General features: G+C 47.2%; 1 protein-coding gene across 2 annotated transcripts in view; it reads left to right on the top strand.

Annotated features, from left to right (window-relative positions):
• citb (citron rho-interacting serine/threonine kinase b) overlaps positions 1-13,494 on the top strand; it is a 63,242-nt gene that overhangs the window by 17,040 nt on the left and 32,708 nt on the right. For both annotated transcript variants that reach the window (XM_030358019.1, XM_030358018.1), the window contains exons 10-16: positions 95-190; positions 727-843; positions 2,018-2,127; positions 2,321-2,495; positions 8,359-8,556; positions 9,691-9,744; positions 12,507-12,704. In XM_030358019.1, the coding sequence (XP_030213879.1) occupies positions 95-190; positions 727-843; positions 2,018-2,127; positions 2,321-2,495; positions 8,359-8,556; positions 9,691-9,744; positions 12,507-12,704 (948 nt within the window). The remainder of the gene's footprint in view (positions 1-94; positions 191-726; positions 844-2,017; positions 2,128-2,320; positions 2,496-8,358; positions 8,557-9,690; positions 9,745-12,506; positions 12,705-13,494) is intronic.

Genomic DNA, 13,494 nt, shown 5'->3' with positions numbered 1-13,494 from the left:
CTACTGTCTTTGTACACAACGATTTGTGTGGTGAATATGGAAGTTTTGCTGTTGTTAGATGAGATGTGTGAGAGATGTGTGTTGTTTGGCACAGGAGTTGGAGGAAAGCCTGCGAGAGAGCCAGTCCTCAGCCCAGCGTATAGGGACTCATCTTGAGCAAAAGGAAAAGCTGTTTGAGGACAAGACCAAGGTCCAGTGATTAGATGCACTCCATTTGACCATAAACATGCACACATGCATACTTGCATAAATATAGTTTATCATAACTACATACATACATACATACATACATACATACATACATACATACATACATACATTCATACATACATACATACATACATACATACATACATACATACATACATACATACATACAGTTCATGCATGCATGCATACATAAATACATATACACGTACATACACATACATGCTTACAAACATTAATCATTCATACATACACACATACATAAAGAAACAGAAACAGATGGTAACATAAATGTGCGCACATACAAAAAGCCTTTGAAACTGTGCCTTTGAGCAAAAAGAGAAAAGGCGCTGCAAAGTGACATCTTGTTTGTGCGTTGCTGGTGCCTGGTGGGTGTCTGTTCTCGCTAATTAGCACCGCAAAATAGGAGCTTTGCTCTCTTCAAACCGGCATTCTCGGGGAACTGGATGTGCGGCAGGCCTGAGCCATGAGACGGCGGTGTGCTTACGGCCCCAACAGGTGCTGGAGGCCCAGATGAAGGTGGACATGGCGGATAAGGAGATGCTGAGGGCCGGTCAGAGCAAATCCGAGGAGGAGTTGCGGGAGAAGTGTGGGGTGATCAGCGACCAGCGGGCGGTGGGTACCGGCCAGCCCAGAGCGGCCCGCTCCGTGTTTTGCACATGTTCAACTCCACTGACCCCCATTTACAAGATTTGGAAATGAAAAATGTCCAGCATGCAAAATAAGTCATTTGTGCACCGTTTCACAATGTTAAAGGTCCCGTGGCATGAAAATCGCGAGGCAGCACCGCCAGGAGGTACAACCGCCAGGAGGCACCACCGCCACCGGGCAGTGGTGCCTCAGCAATGCCTGCTGCCTGATTCCGAGACGCTGGTGCCTCGGCAGCGGGCAGCGGGGCTCTGGCAGGAGACAATCGTGGTCAACAATCGCGGGCAACAATCCCTTTCTCCTCCATGTCGTGGTTCATTCTACTTGAGATTGATGTGGAAGTGGAAGAAACAGCAAAAATCTGCTTTTGGCCGTGATAATATAATATGATAATATATGTTGTATGATATAGATATCTATGTATAATATGACATTATTTAGATACGGAGCTTCAGGACTCCCGCCGGAGCACCCGGAGTGTTCGAGAATGTTTACAAAACACGGCCAAAAGCTGTGTGCGCCTCGCCATTGTGATACATCCAAAGAAACACGAGTGCATGGTACCGTGGCCCCAAGCTGCTCAGGGCCACACCCCCACCCTCCACCTTGACCCACCTCTAAAAAAACGGCATGCTTGTGGAAAGCTCATTGCGGGACTGGCTTGTAGTGGCTGTAATTCTGCACCAAGGCTGAACTTCTTGAACGTCGTCAAATACTGTATTAAGGGCCCATCAACACCTATATATAAGCATCCATAAAGTAGCATGCTATGGGACCTTTAAATCCATCGGGGTGGCAGGGCTGATCATTTAACTTTGACCGACAATTATAGCGCCCCCTATGGGAGAATTAACACCAAACCTGCTTTGGAGACCAGCTTACCGGCAATTCAAATGTTGAAATTTTAATTTTTGTGCGTTCAGTGGCTGAGCTATAGGTGTTTTCAATCCGGAATAATAATAATACCTAAACCCTATAATAAAGGTACCCACAGACACTCTGTGAAAAACTAACTAGAATAATGATAGGTATCCATAGATACTCTGTGAATACTCTGTTAATAATAATAACAATTCTAATCCGGAAGACGTATGGAGCCTCACTGGATTTCTAACTTGAGACATCTCGTCCCTCTGTCCAGACCATCAACGCCATGGAATCAAAGACCAACAGTCTGGAGCAGAGGATCTCTGAACTCTCTGAAGCCAACAAGCTAGCCGCCAACAGCAGCATCTACACCCAGAAGAACATGTACTGTCCATCGTATCCTATCTACCCGTCTATTTATCTTTCTCATTCTACCTTTACTTCTGTCTATCTGTCTGTCTGTCAAACATGATCAAATATCCAATGGTTGTATTGGCCCTGATATTAAAGTGTGTGTTTGTGTTGTGCGTTGTGCTTGTTGTGCCTGGCGTCCTGGGTCTGTTTTTCTCCACCCAAGGAAAGCCCAGGAGGAGATGATCTCAGAGCTGCGGCAGCAGAAGTTCTACCTGGAGTCCCAGGCGGGAAAGCTGGAGGCCCAGAACGCCAAGCTGGAGGAGCACCTGGAGAAGCTCAGCCAGCAGGAGCAGAGCAGCAAGAGCCGGGGCCAGGAGCTGGAGACCCGGCTGAGGGAGGTGAGACCCGGGAGGTGGGGTGGATGGGGATCCTTCAGATGGCCTACAATCACCTGGGGAGATCTGCGTATGGAGGAGGCTGAACATATCAGGATATGTCCTGTGGAGATAAATGTCTGAATTTAAAGACAATCCCTTCACCACTTTAATATTAGAGATAGGAACTAGTGCAGTGAACCCCAATTAGCGGCCCGCGGGCCAGATCCGGCCCGCGAGAGCCAAATGTCCGGCCCGCGCACACCCACATGTCACATGTTATCTCCAAAAAAAAAAAAAATTGCGCGGCCTGCTATATTTTCCCCTCAGCCCACACCATCCACTTGACCATTGACGTTACTGCGTGCATACGTAATGACGTGCTTGTGCGTTTTCAACTTCACTAGCGTCACACGCCAGATTGTAGCCGCCGCATGCTGTCACTTTCCCGCTATCCGTCTGTCATCCCAGGGAATTACAACTTTGTCAAAAATCAACGGATTGAAAATTGATGAAAGAAACATGTAATTTGCCAAGAAAAGGAAGGTCAACCAGGAGAACTGCCAGTTTAAAACTGAATGGACCGATAAGTATTGCTTTTCTTTACCGGACCATGCCAACGCAAAGCCGACATGCTTAATATGCAAGCAGACCGTGGCTGTCATTAAATCGGACAACCTGACACTTTAACTGTTTGCATGCTGCCAGCTTTAATGGAAGTTTCCCAGAAACATCTGAGCAACGCAAACAAAAGATTGCAAGCATGTTAACATCATACAAACGGTCAGTTTTAACCATATGCAAAACGGCATCGGCACAAGAGAGCGCAACAGCTGCTTCATTGCATGTTTCCTGGACGCTTGATAAAGCTAAGAAGCCCTTTGCTGATGCAGAGTTCATTAAACAATGTGCAATTCACATGGCTGGTGAAATCTTAAATCAAGAGGAAAAAATCAAAACAAAAGTTGTGGAGCTATGAAAGCAGGTGCCGAGGAAATGTCAGCTGAACACAAAGATCTGTTGCTGCACAACGATGTTCGCTGGCTGAGTAAAGGCCGTGTGTTGGAGAGGGTGTGCGACCTGCGTGATGAACTTGTGTCATTTTTATCCGGCCTGCAGAGCCCAAAAGCCCGCGAATTTCTGGCGGGCCGACGCCAAGGTGTTGGTAGATGTTAATTTTTTGTGTGACATCATGTCTCATCTGAATCACCTTAACCTGCAGCTACAAGGCAAGAACCGCACTGTTGCTGACATGTACGAAGCGATTGAAGCCCTCCAGTCGAAGCTGGATGCTATTTAAACCTAATTGATCTAGCCCTCCTGCAGTATCGCCAAAACAGTAATTATAATTAAAGCTAAATTTGCACATAAAAATGGCGAATTAGAAAAATGAAACGACATTTCGGCCCTTGGCATGGCATGTTTGACCAAATTTGGCCCTCTGGAAAAACTAATTGGGGAACCCTGAACTAGTGTATGGAGGTGAATGTTCTGCTCACTCTTTGGCTCTTGTTTGTATAATGAGAGTTATCTCCTGCTGTTTTTGTTTAAACTGAGCTAGAAAATGATATACAATTAGACACATTACTCTGTATAAAGTATCTACCTGGTTTAGACCGCCCTCTCTCTCTCTCTCTCTCTCTCTCTCTCTCTCTCTCTCTCTCTCTCTCTCTCTCTCTCTCTCTCTCTCTCTCTCTCTCTGGTTCTTAAGCGAGTGTTTGGGAAGTGGTGAGTGTTTGGCAGATTATTTGTAAAAGAATATATATTATTTTCAGACTTTTATTTCCTCCTTGAGGTATGCAATTCTTCTATTTCCCTGCATGATCGGCTACGTCTTCTTAAAAAACGATTGCTTGGTGATTGGTTTGTTGGAACAGAAGAGGCATTCGTTGAACAAGGCGTCCTCTGAGACCTTCATGGGACTCAGATCGCTGCTCGTCCTGCTGAGACAGGAGAGCGGGTGTTGCTGGATATCGGGGAACAGATCAGCTGCAAGAAACTGCTTCTAATCCAAGAGGAATGGTGTCAATATATCCCTCCCAAGTGCACATTTTTGCAAACCGTAAATGTTATATGCCATAATAACTCTACTTCTATGATTGTAGCTCTCTTGGCTTTGATTTATTGGACTGTGCTGTGCACACATTTGGAAAATTAAACAATGTACCGGGCCCCGAAAAGAAAGCATAGAAGAGATCGGAACGATTGAAACAACCCGCATAACAAATAGCTATGGACAGGATATGCATGGTACGCCGGTAAAGAACCTCAGTAACCTCAGCCAATGAATACCTGGTCGCTCCTAATCCCACCGCAGTGCTGGGACAACACTGGGACAACACTGGGAGACACAAGGGATAGGCGGCAGCGTAGGACCCAGTTATGAATCCTAATAGCTCAGTGAAAGAGCCTTATTCCTAGGCTGTGCGAGGAACTGGGAGGTGATATCTCTTGAGCTGAGCCCGGCTCCAACACAAAGTGGCTGATAGAAACCCTGGTCAAATCCAGCACATAAAAGATGACAAAGGGGGTAGGAGTACGACCATGAGGCCGCCAAACTAATGTCTTCCACGGACGGGCTTCTGAGTAAAGCCGTAGAAGCGGTCACACCCCCCTGCAGAATGAGCTGTAACACCCAGTTGTTGCGCTAAGCCCTCCCGAGTGGGGGCTGAACAAACATAGTCACGTAGCCAGAGAGATAAACGCTGTTTGGAGAGAGCACGCCATTTGGCAGCGTCGCAATAACACACACATCCCTCGTAGTAGAGTGGAGGCAATGTCCCAAGTAGACCAGCTGACAGAGAGGAAGCCCTGAGCTGCTGTCCCAATTTATGGGGGAGCTCAAGAGGGACAGGTGACTTATCACCGCCACGTTGCCTCCTGTTCTTCTTCTTCTTCTGATCAGCCCTGCCTTCACACACTTTGAGAAGGGACCACAGGGTATCTGAAAGGCAGGCAATGGCATTCGTAAGCCACACTCTTGAAGGCAAAGCAGGTAAACGTCCTGGGAACTTTGAGATCAGGTACGTGGAGTATGCTTGAGATCCAAGGATGTGAACCAAAGTCCCGCTCTAACACACTGGAGCAGTGCTCTGACAGTGAGCATTCTCCATTTCAGCCACTCCAACAGATTTGTTGGAGAATGCTTAGATCCAGAATGGATCTCATCTCTCTGACTTTCGGGAACACCCCCTTGTCCAGCAGATGAGCCACCTCCGTTGCTAGAGCTCCAGCAGGAGTACTTCAGCTTTCTCTACATCAGCTTCATGAAGGGTGGGGGACGATGCTGGAACTGAGTGGAATGTCCCAACCTCATTCTTTTGTCCAGCCCCATTGGTCAAACGCATAGCTCTGAACCACATGTGCCCTGAGAGAGGCGAATCAGATAGCTGAGCAGTCCTGTCTTGGAACAGGCCGCATTCCCTGGGTTCTTACCGATGTCACACCAGTTGACATCCAAGGGGCTCCTCCCTTGAAGGGAGGGGATGAAGGGTCTGCAAGTGGAGAAAACACAGCAGCGTGGACCCTGCTACGAGCATCGCAGGTTAATCCACCTTCTCCTTAAAGCCTACCGCCTGTAAGGGACAAGGAGCAAAAGTCGGGGTCTAGGGAACTGGTACATCGGGTTGTAAAGGTGATCCCAGGATGCCAAACTCATGGGAACGCTGCAGAGAGGCTGGGAAAACCCGGGCTATAATATGCTGTTTAATCTCCGCCCCGCAGCCACTAGGCTGAAGAGGGGGATGGGCGAGGACGCCGCCGAAGCAAATGATCATCTATGACGAGATCACCGCCATCCCCGCTGGCGTCCTGTTTGTCAGAAGCCACTGGTGACTCTGCAGTGTTGGCCAGGGGATGAAGAACTAATACCTGGAAAAACGGTTCTCTTAAGGCAAGGCAGGCCGGGTGGATAACAAAACCAAGAGTGAGGCACCAGCATTTACCGGTCTCAACATGGAAGCATGGAGCGGGACCGTTGCCTTATCCACCTCCGTCATGGCAGAAAAACCCTAAGAGGGGTTATTGGTCATTGATGGATCTGGGATGCCGCCATTGGACATTTAGTTGTTGGTAGAATTCTTATTAGTAGACTGGTAAGAATTCATTGCTGATGGATAGGGAGAATGCTCTTTGCGGCACTATAAACACAGAGTCGATTAAAATGAGGGCAAGGCCCACGTTGATTGGTACATTGTGAAAATCTCAGTGCATGCACAGGACAAGCCCATAAGCCTAGACAGAATAGCTTACCTGAAATAGAGCAGTGGATTGGATCATATATAGGATGATTGAGGACACCCAACTACAATTATCTGCTTGATTAAGGAGGCTACTAACTCAACCAGACCTTATAATAGTCAGGCAGAACCCGTAGGTTAAGGTGTTTGACAGTAGGGTCAGCGGTTTTAGACTGGTTTTAAATTGCACAGGGTGATCAATCTAAGCTAGCTAGGAGCAGTAATAGCATGGTGGGTTTCACATTCCTCCATTTATCTGTTTTTCGAACTGTCTCATTGGCACTTTAATAATATACGACACCAAAAAATAGCTTTTTGCCAGAGCTTTTAGTGGTTTTGGATAGATGTTGTTTCCGAGAATTATTAGTGGGATGTTGGTAAAGCACAGATCAGGGACTTTTGACAGCTGTATCCCTCTTCCACTGCAGCTGAAATTACAGATGCAGGGCACAAGCCTGAACGATGTCTGAAAACCAAACCAGACACTGGAAGCCCTCAGCTTCTCCAGGACTGGTCAGGGCCCGATTCACCGACATCAGGGACAATGATGCTCCAAGCTCTCTCTTTTTTCAATGTAGAAAAAGCTGTATTTTCGAGGAAGCTATTCAAATGCAGTATTAAACTGATTAAGTGGAGATAAGGATTAATGCAGTGGTGTTTTATACAGATCTCTCCAGGGCAGGTGAGTGTTTAAACAGTGTGCCTCGTAGTTAACTGTCGAGGAGGGTTGAATGGGCCTTATAGACATTCCCTCCAGAGTAACGGCATTTAGACTCAAAGCAGCTCAGAAGCTGGTGTTTGACTGTGGACACTGAGAATGTTGGAGTGAAAACAGCAGGACTGCTGCTGAAAAGTGTCCGCTTCGGCAGCTGTGTCGGAACCACAAAGAACGTTGGCTGAAAACCGTACTCACTCTGAACGGTGGAGGATGAAGGCGTGATGGAAACGTTGATTTGCTCCGGACTATTGGTTGAAAGGCTGCTGGCTGTCCAGGTACAAGGCACTTGTTGAAGAACAGACAGGCAACCTCTGGTGGAAGATTGTGCATGGCTACAGAGGGTCACGTACAGTGGCGGTTCTACGTCCAGTTACACCCCGAGGTGTTGTATCGTGAACCTGCGGACTTCAGTGTGGGTTTCATTCTGTGATTTGGCGCCCCCCACAAATATGCCGCCCCGGGCGGCTGCCTGGTTCGCCCGTACCTAAAACCGCCACTGGTCACGTAGCACACCTAGATCCACATGCTTGTCCACACAATGATGAAGTACATTTAAGGACCAGCTAAATGGACTAGCAAAGATAAGAAAAGTTGTAGACTAGAGGATCGAATGGATCCAGTTGGGTCCCGAAAGGACTGGTTGAGGCTTGCTAAAAAGAAGAGCATGCATATTACATGTGCTTTTGGATAATATCAATGTTTTTCACCTAGTTTAGTCCCTGGGGCGAGTGGTTTTCAAAAATCCGAAATATTTTTCTAAATCAAATTCAGAATTATTGATTATTGATTTAAAATTCTAAATTCTAAATTCTCTCTCTCTCTCTCTCTCTCTCTCTCTCTCTCTCTCTCTCTCTCTCTCTCTCTCTCTCTCTCTCTCTCTCTCTCTCTCTCTCTCTCTCTCTCTCTCTCTCTCTCTCTCCACCACCACCAGATGGGCCTGGAGCATGAGGAGCAGAAGCTGGAGATCAAGCAGCAGGTGTCTGAGCTGACCCTGTCGCTGCAGGAGCGTGAGTCCCAGCTCAGCGGGGTGCAGACGGCCCGGCGCTCGCTGGAGAGCCAGCTGAACCAGGCCAAGACGGAGCTGGAGGAGACCACTGCCGAGGCCGAGGAGGAGATCACTGTGCTGCGGGTGAGAGACGGGCTGCCCTCTCACACGTGCACTGTCAGCCGGACATCCTCTGGGTCATACCCGTATGACCCAGAGGATGTCCTGACAGTGCAGTCCTGACAGTGCAGCTGGGTGTGTGTGAACGCAAATGTCTGAATCAACCTCTCCGGAGTTAACCCGGGTAAGCCCCTATTGGAAAGTCTGGAGAATCGGAGAGCCGGAGGATTCACACCGAGCGAGTGGACGTGTCGCCGACCTGTGGAGGACGTTTTTATCGTGCGACTGCATGAAACCGGGACTACGGAGTGGAGCTGCTTCGTGTTTCTCTCCTCGCCTGAATTCTGCGTTGTACTTTCCACTTGATAATGTGGATACGTCTCAATAAATGCAGCATTGATATCACCGCAGAAAGAGTCGGTTAGCCTGAGTTGGAAGCCTCACCCGCGATCTTTGTTGTGTCTTAAACAAATCACTGCGACTCCCGCTGCAAACTTTCTGCGTCACGTCCTCCTCCTACACGCTCTACCCGAGCGCCACCCCTCACCTAAAGTATCCGGAGGATCTCCAGCATGTGTGAACACGTCTTATGTGGCTCCTCTCCGATTTTCGGTTGCATGTGTGAAAGGGAGACTCGGATCATCTTCTCACCGGTCCTCCGGAAATGATCCGGAGGTCATATGTTAAAGGCCTAAGAGAGTGACCGAGATCTTGTGCATTGGTTGTTCGATACATCGCCATCTACTGGACACTAACTTAGTGCACTTTGCAGATGCATTAAAATTTAAAGACAACACTGTTTACAACAGTGTTGTATTGCATGAGCAAGGACAATCAAATAGAACCGCGATGAGGTCTTTAGATTTCTGTTTCAGACAATGGGCCTGGTACAAAAGGCTGGTACCACGGTTCTCCTGATCAAACATCATGTCAGTGGATATTAGAAACATATTTGATGTCTCCATATATATACATGTATACATATCGGACATTTCAATGAAACCAAGCTATTGTACTATTAATTAAAAGTAATGGATTGAAACTGCATATCAGCGGCAGCAGTGAAAGTGTGGTGTTGTGACAGCTCACGCTGAGGTGTTTTTCCGTGTGTACAGTGTCTGACGTCGACCTCTCCCTTCCACTCTGTTATCTCCCCAGGCTCACCGGGACGAGATCCAGCGCAAGTTTGATGCCTTGAGAGACAGCTGCGCGGTACGACTTTACACTCTCTACTTTTACACATATTTTATCACTGCACAACTATTCTGTCGAATAAAATAATAAAAATAATAAAATAAATAAATAATAAAAAAAAAATTGCAATGGAAATGCAGTCCATCAGATATATACGGATGATTATATATTTATACATATATATGATGGATCTCAAGTCCTTTGTTATTATACATTTTTTGTACGCCAATCACATTTTTAATTACCTTGAAGGTACATACTCTTAATTGAGAAGGATTATTTGATCAAGAGTGTAACACAGTGTTACAATGCGTGTACATTAATTAGCCGTTAATTAGCATAAGTGAATGTAGTAATAAGCATTAACAAACATTGAATTAACAGTTAACGAATGAAGTAAACATTTACTAATTGTGTTCATGTTCATAAGTATTAATTGATACACCATTTAATAAGGTTAGCCTTAACCCCTATGCTAATGCCATATAATAATGCTTATAACTGCCTTCACTAATCTTAATCAATGGTTTATTAATGTACCCCTTGTAAAGTGTTATCCAAAACAGAGACCTCAAGCTACAACTGTAATAATAACGGGAGAGCTCTGGGGAAATAAGGTTTTCAAGCGCCTCTAACGGCATACAGTTTGGCATAGCCATGAGTCCACTGTGGTTAATACATAATACCCTCTCTCTCTCTCTGACTCTCTCCTTCTGCCCTACATACGAGATCCACCCACTCACAGTCTGTTTAGATAACTTCCTCCAAAGCAGGTTCTGGCTACTGATCAGACACTGGAAAAGTATAAGGGCAAAAGAGTAAACCCAAGTTTTTGAAAGCCATTGGAGTCTTGTCTTCTATCAATGTGGGAGTGTTTCATCTGCATGCATTCTTCTATAGAGTCGTTCTGGGACTATGGAAGGTGAACAGTGTGTCAGTGCAGTAGCTTTAACAATACACATAGAAATGAAACAATTCATAAGGTATATTCAGTTCTGAGTCCGCAGTAAGGCTTTTATTTAACAAAGGGCTTGCTTCCATTTTGATGGAAGTGAACAATAGTTAAACGATGAATAGAGACATCAGCTTGTGTTGTCGGCTTCTCTCGCCCACCCTTGAGTGAAGTCTCAGGTGGATGTGGAGATGCACGGTGGGCCATACAGCGTGAGACAATGGGACGGCACGATGACAGCTCCTCCATTCCTCCAGATCCCTGGTGTGACATCCCCTCGCCGCCCGCTCTGAACGTTTCCTTCTCCTCGCCAGGCCTCTCAGAGCCATCAAAGCGTATTAAGAGGAGATCCATCTCATCAACACCCTCAAACTGCTCCAGTGATTGCCATGAAGGCCGGTGAATCAGGGTTCAGGAGCACGCTTGACAGCCACTTTAATCAGCCTCGCACTATCATTTATCGTCTCTCCCAATCTGTCTGACTCTCCCCCTATCTCTCTCTCTCTCTCTCTCTCTCTCTCTCTCTCTCTCTCTCTCTCTCTCTCTCTCTCTCTCTCCCTCTCTCTCTCTCTCTCTCTCTCTCTCTCTCTCTCTCTCTCTCCCTCTCTCTCTCTCCCCCGCTCCCTCCCTCTTTCTTCCACTCTCTCTCCCCCTCTGCCTCTCTCTCTCTCTCCCTCTCTCTTTCCCCCGCTCCCTCCCTCTCTCTCTCTCCCTCTCTCTCTCTCTCCCCCGCTCCCTCCCTCTCTTTCTCCCTCTCTATCTCTCTCCCCGCTCCCTCTCTCTGTCTCGCTCTCTCTCTCCCTCTCTGCCTCCCTCTCTCTCTCTCTCTTTCCCTCTCTCTCTCTCTCTCTCTCTCTCTCTCTCTCTCTCTCTCTCTCTCTCTCTCTCTCTCTCTCTCTCTCTCTCTCTCTCTCTCTCTCTCCTCTTGAGACTTGCGATTGATTGCATAATGCCGGCTAATATTCATAATCAAATTTGAGCATTTGGCGATTATTTATTTTCAAAGTAACTAAAAATTAATTTGGTCAGGTCCCTCTAAGGAGCTGACATTTTGATTTATGGTTCATGAAAATAGTTTTTCCACGTTTCCCCAAGAGTTTACTATCCTGTCGGACCCCATGGGTCCGGGAAGCAAAAAAGCAGCAAAAAGTAAGGCCCAAATACCATGGTTCAGAAATTCATCAAATGGGCCCTGATCAGGATAGCGCGCAAAATGTATGATAGAGAATGATATATAGTGAGAATGTAGGGTGAGATACGGAAAATAAGGTGCAATATTAATAATAAAACAATCATCGTAAAGCATTAAACATTAACCTCAGGCACTGGGGTTTACCCTTCATACCAGCCTCAAAGAGATCACTCCTCTGATTGGCTGAAATGAGATACCAGATGATGACACGTTTAAAACAATCAGTGGCAGGTGAATCACCTGGTGCTCAAAGATATTCTAGGGTACAGCTGTACATAACTGCCGGTAAACCTCCCTGCCACCCTACCTCCCGACCCCTTCCCCCCTGTCCCCACCTGTCCAGGAGATCACAGACCCAGAGGCTGGAGGCTTACCAAGCTCACCTCCCTCTCCCTCTCTCTCTCCCTCCCTCTCCACCACCACCCTGTCTCTCCCCCCCCCCCCCCCCCCCACCTGTCCAGGTGATCACAGACCTGGAGGACCAGCTGACCACGCTGACCTCTCTCTCTCTCCCTCCCTCCCCCCCCCCCTCCCCCCCACCTGTCCAGGTGATCACAGACCTGGAGGACCAGCTGACCACGCTGACCTCTCTCTCTCCCTCCCTCCCCCCCCCCCCCTCCCCCCCCACCTGTCCAGGTGATCACAGACCTGGAGGACCAGCTGACCACGCTGACCCAGGAGAACGCCGAGCTGAACCGGCAGAACTTCTACCTGTCCAAGCAGCTGGACGAGGCCACGGAGGAGAACGAGGAGCGCCTGCAGCTGGGCGAGGACGTGGACCGGCTGCGGCGCGAGGTGGCCGACCGCGAGATGCACCTCAACAACCAGAAACTGGTGGGCCAGCAGCAAACTCCGTTTCCATGGGGATCTGTCTCATCATTCTCATTTTTTGATTTTCTTTAGATGGGAAATTCCAGTAAAACAAAAACGGTTACATACGTCATTTAAGTTGTTAAAGTGGCAATCTGGAAAAATAACACGGAACAAGGCAACACGATGGAGATTGAGCCTATATAGGCCAATGAAAGCCCTTGTATTTGCAGAATTAAAAGAGTTATCGTTGGCAACTTTCTCGCCATGCATTCAAATCCTAAATGGGGCAGTGAGTGGCACGTTCTCCATCACTAAGCACTGGTACTTCCCCCAGTGAGGGTAGGGCAGAGCTCATGGAACTTAGCGGGACTTGTGTGTAGTGGCGAACAATTTGTTTTGCCATTGGTGCCGCCAAAGAGATTGAAACGGAGATCTTCGAGATTGCCGCTTAAAGTAATTGAGGGAAGTCATTAATACATTAAGTCTTGAAGACTTTAGGAGTTGGTGGAGACCAGGCATTGTGCTCAACGAGGCGTACAGGTCAACCCTGTGGATGGGGGAGCCAACTGTTCCAGGACGCAGTTGGTCGTTCTATCCACCACCTCCTCAGAACTTTTCAAAACAAATAACACAAATTTGTATAATTAATAGAATGATTTTTATATTTATTTGTGCCACAAAAGCATTACCTTTGTTTTTTAGGTAAGTAAGAGTGTGTCATAATAATGTTCCATCAGAATAACCCTCAGTGCGCCACAAGACTAAAAGACATCTTTAGTTTTAATAGCAAAACAAGGCACCAGTGTCTGTT

This window comes from Gadus morhua, chromosome 6, assembly GCF_902167405.1.
Source record: "Gadus morhua chromosome 6, gadMor3.0, whole genome shotgun sequence".
Lineage (NCBI taxonomy): Eukaryota > Metazoa > Chordata > Actinopteri > Gadiformes > Gadidae > Gadus > Gadus morhua.
Note: the sequence above shows the minus strand (reverse complement) of the source record. Positions and strands in the feature narration are given on the sequence as shown.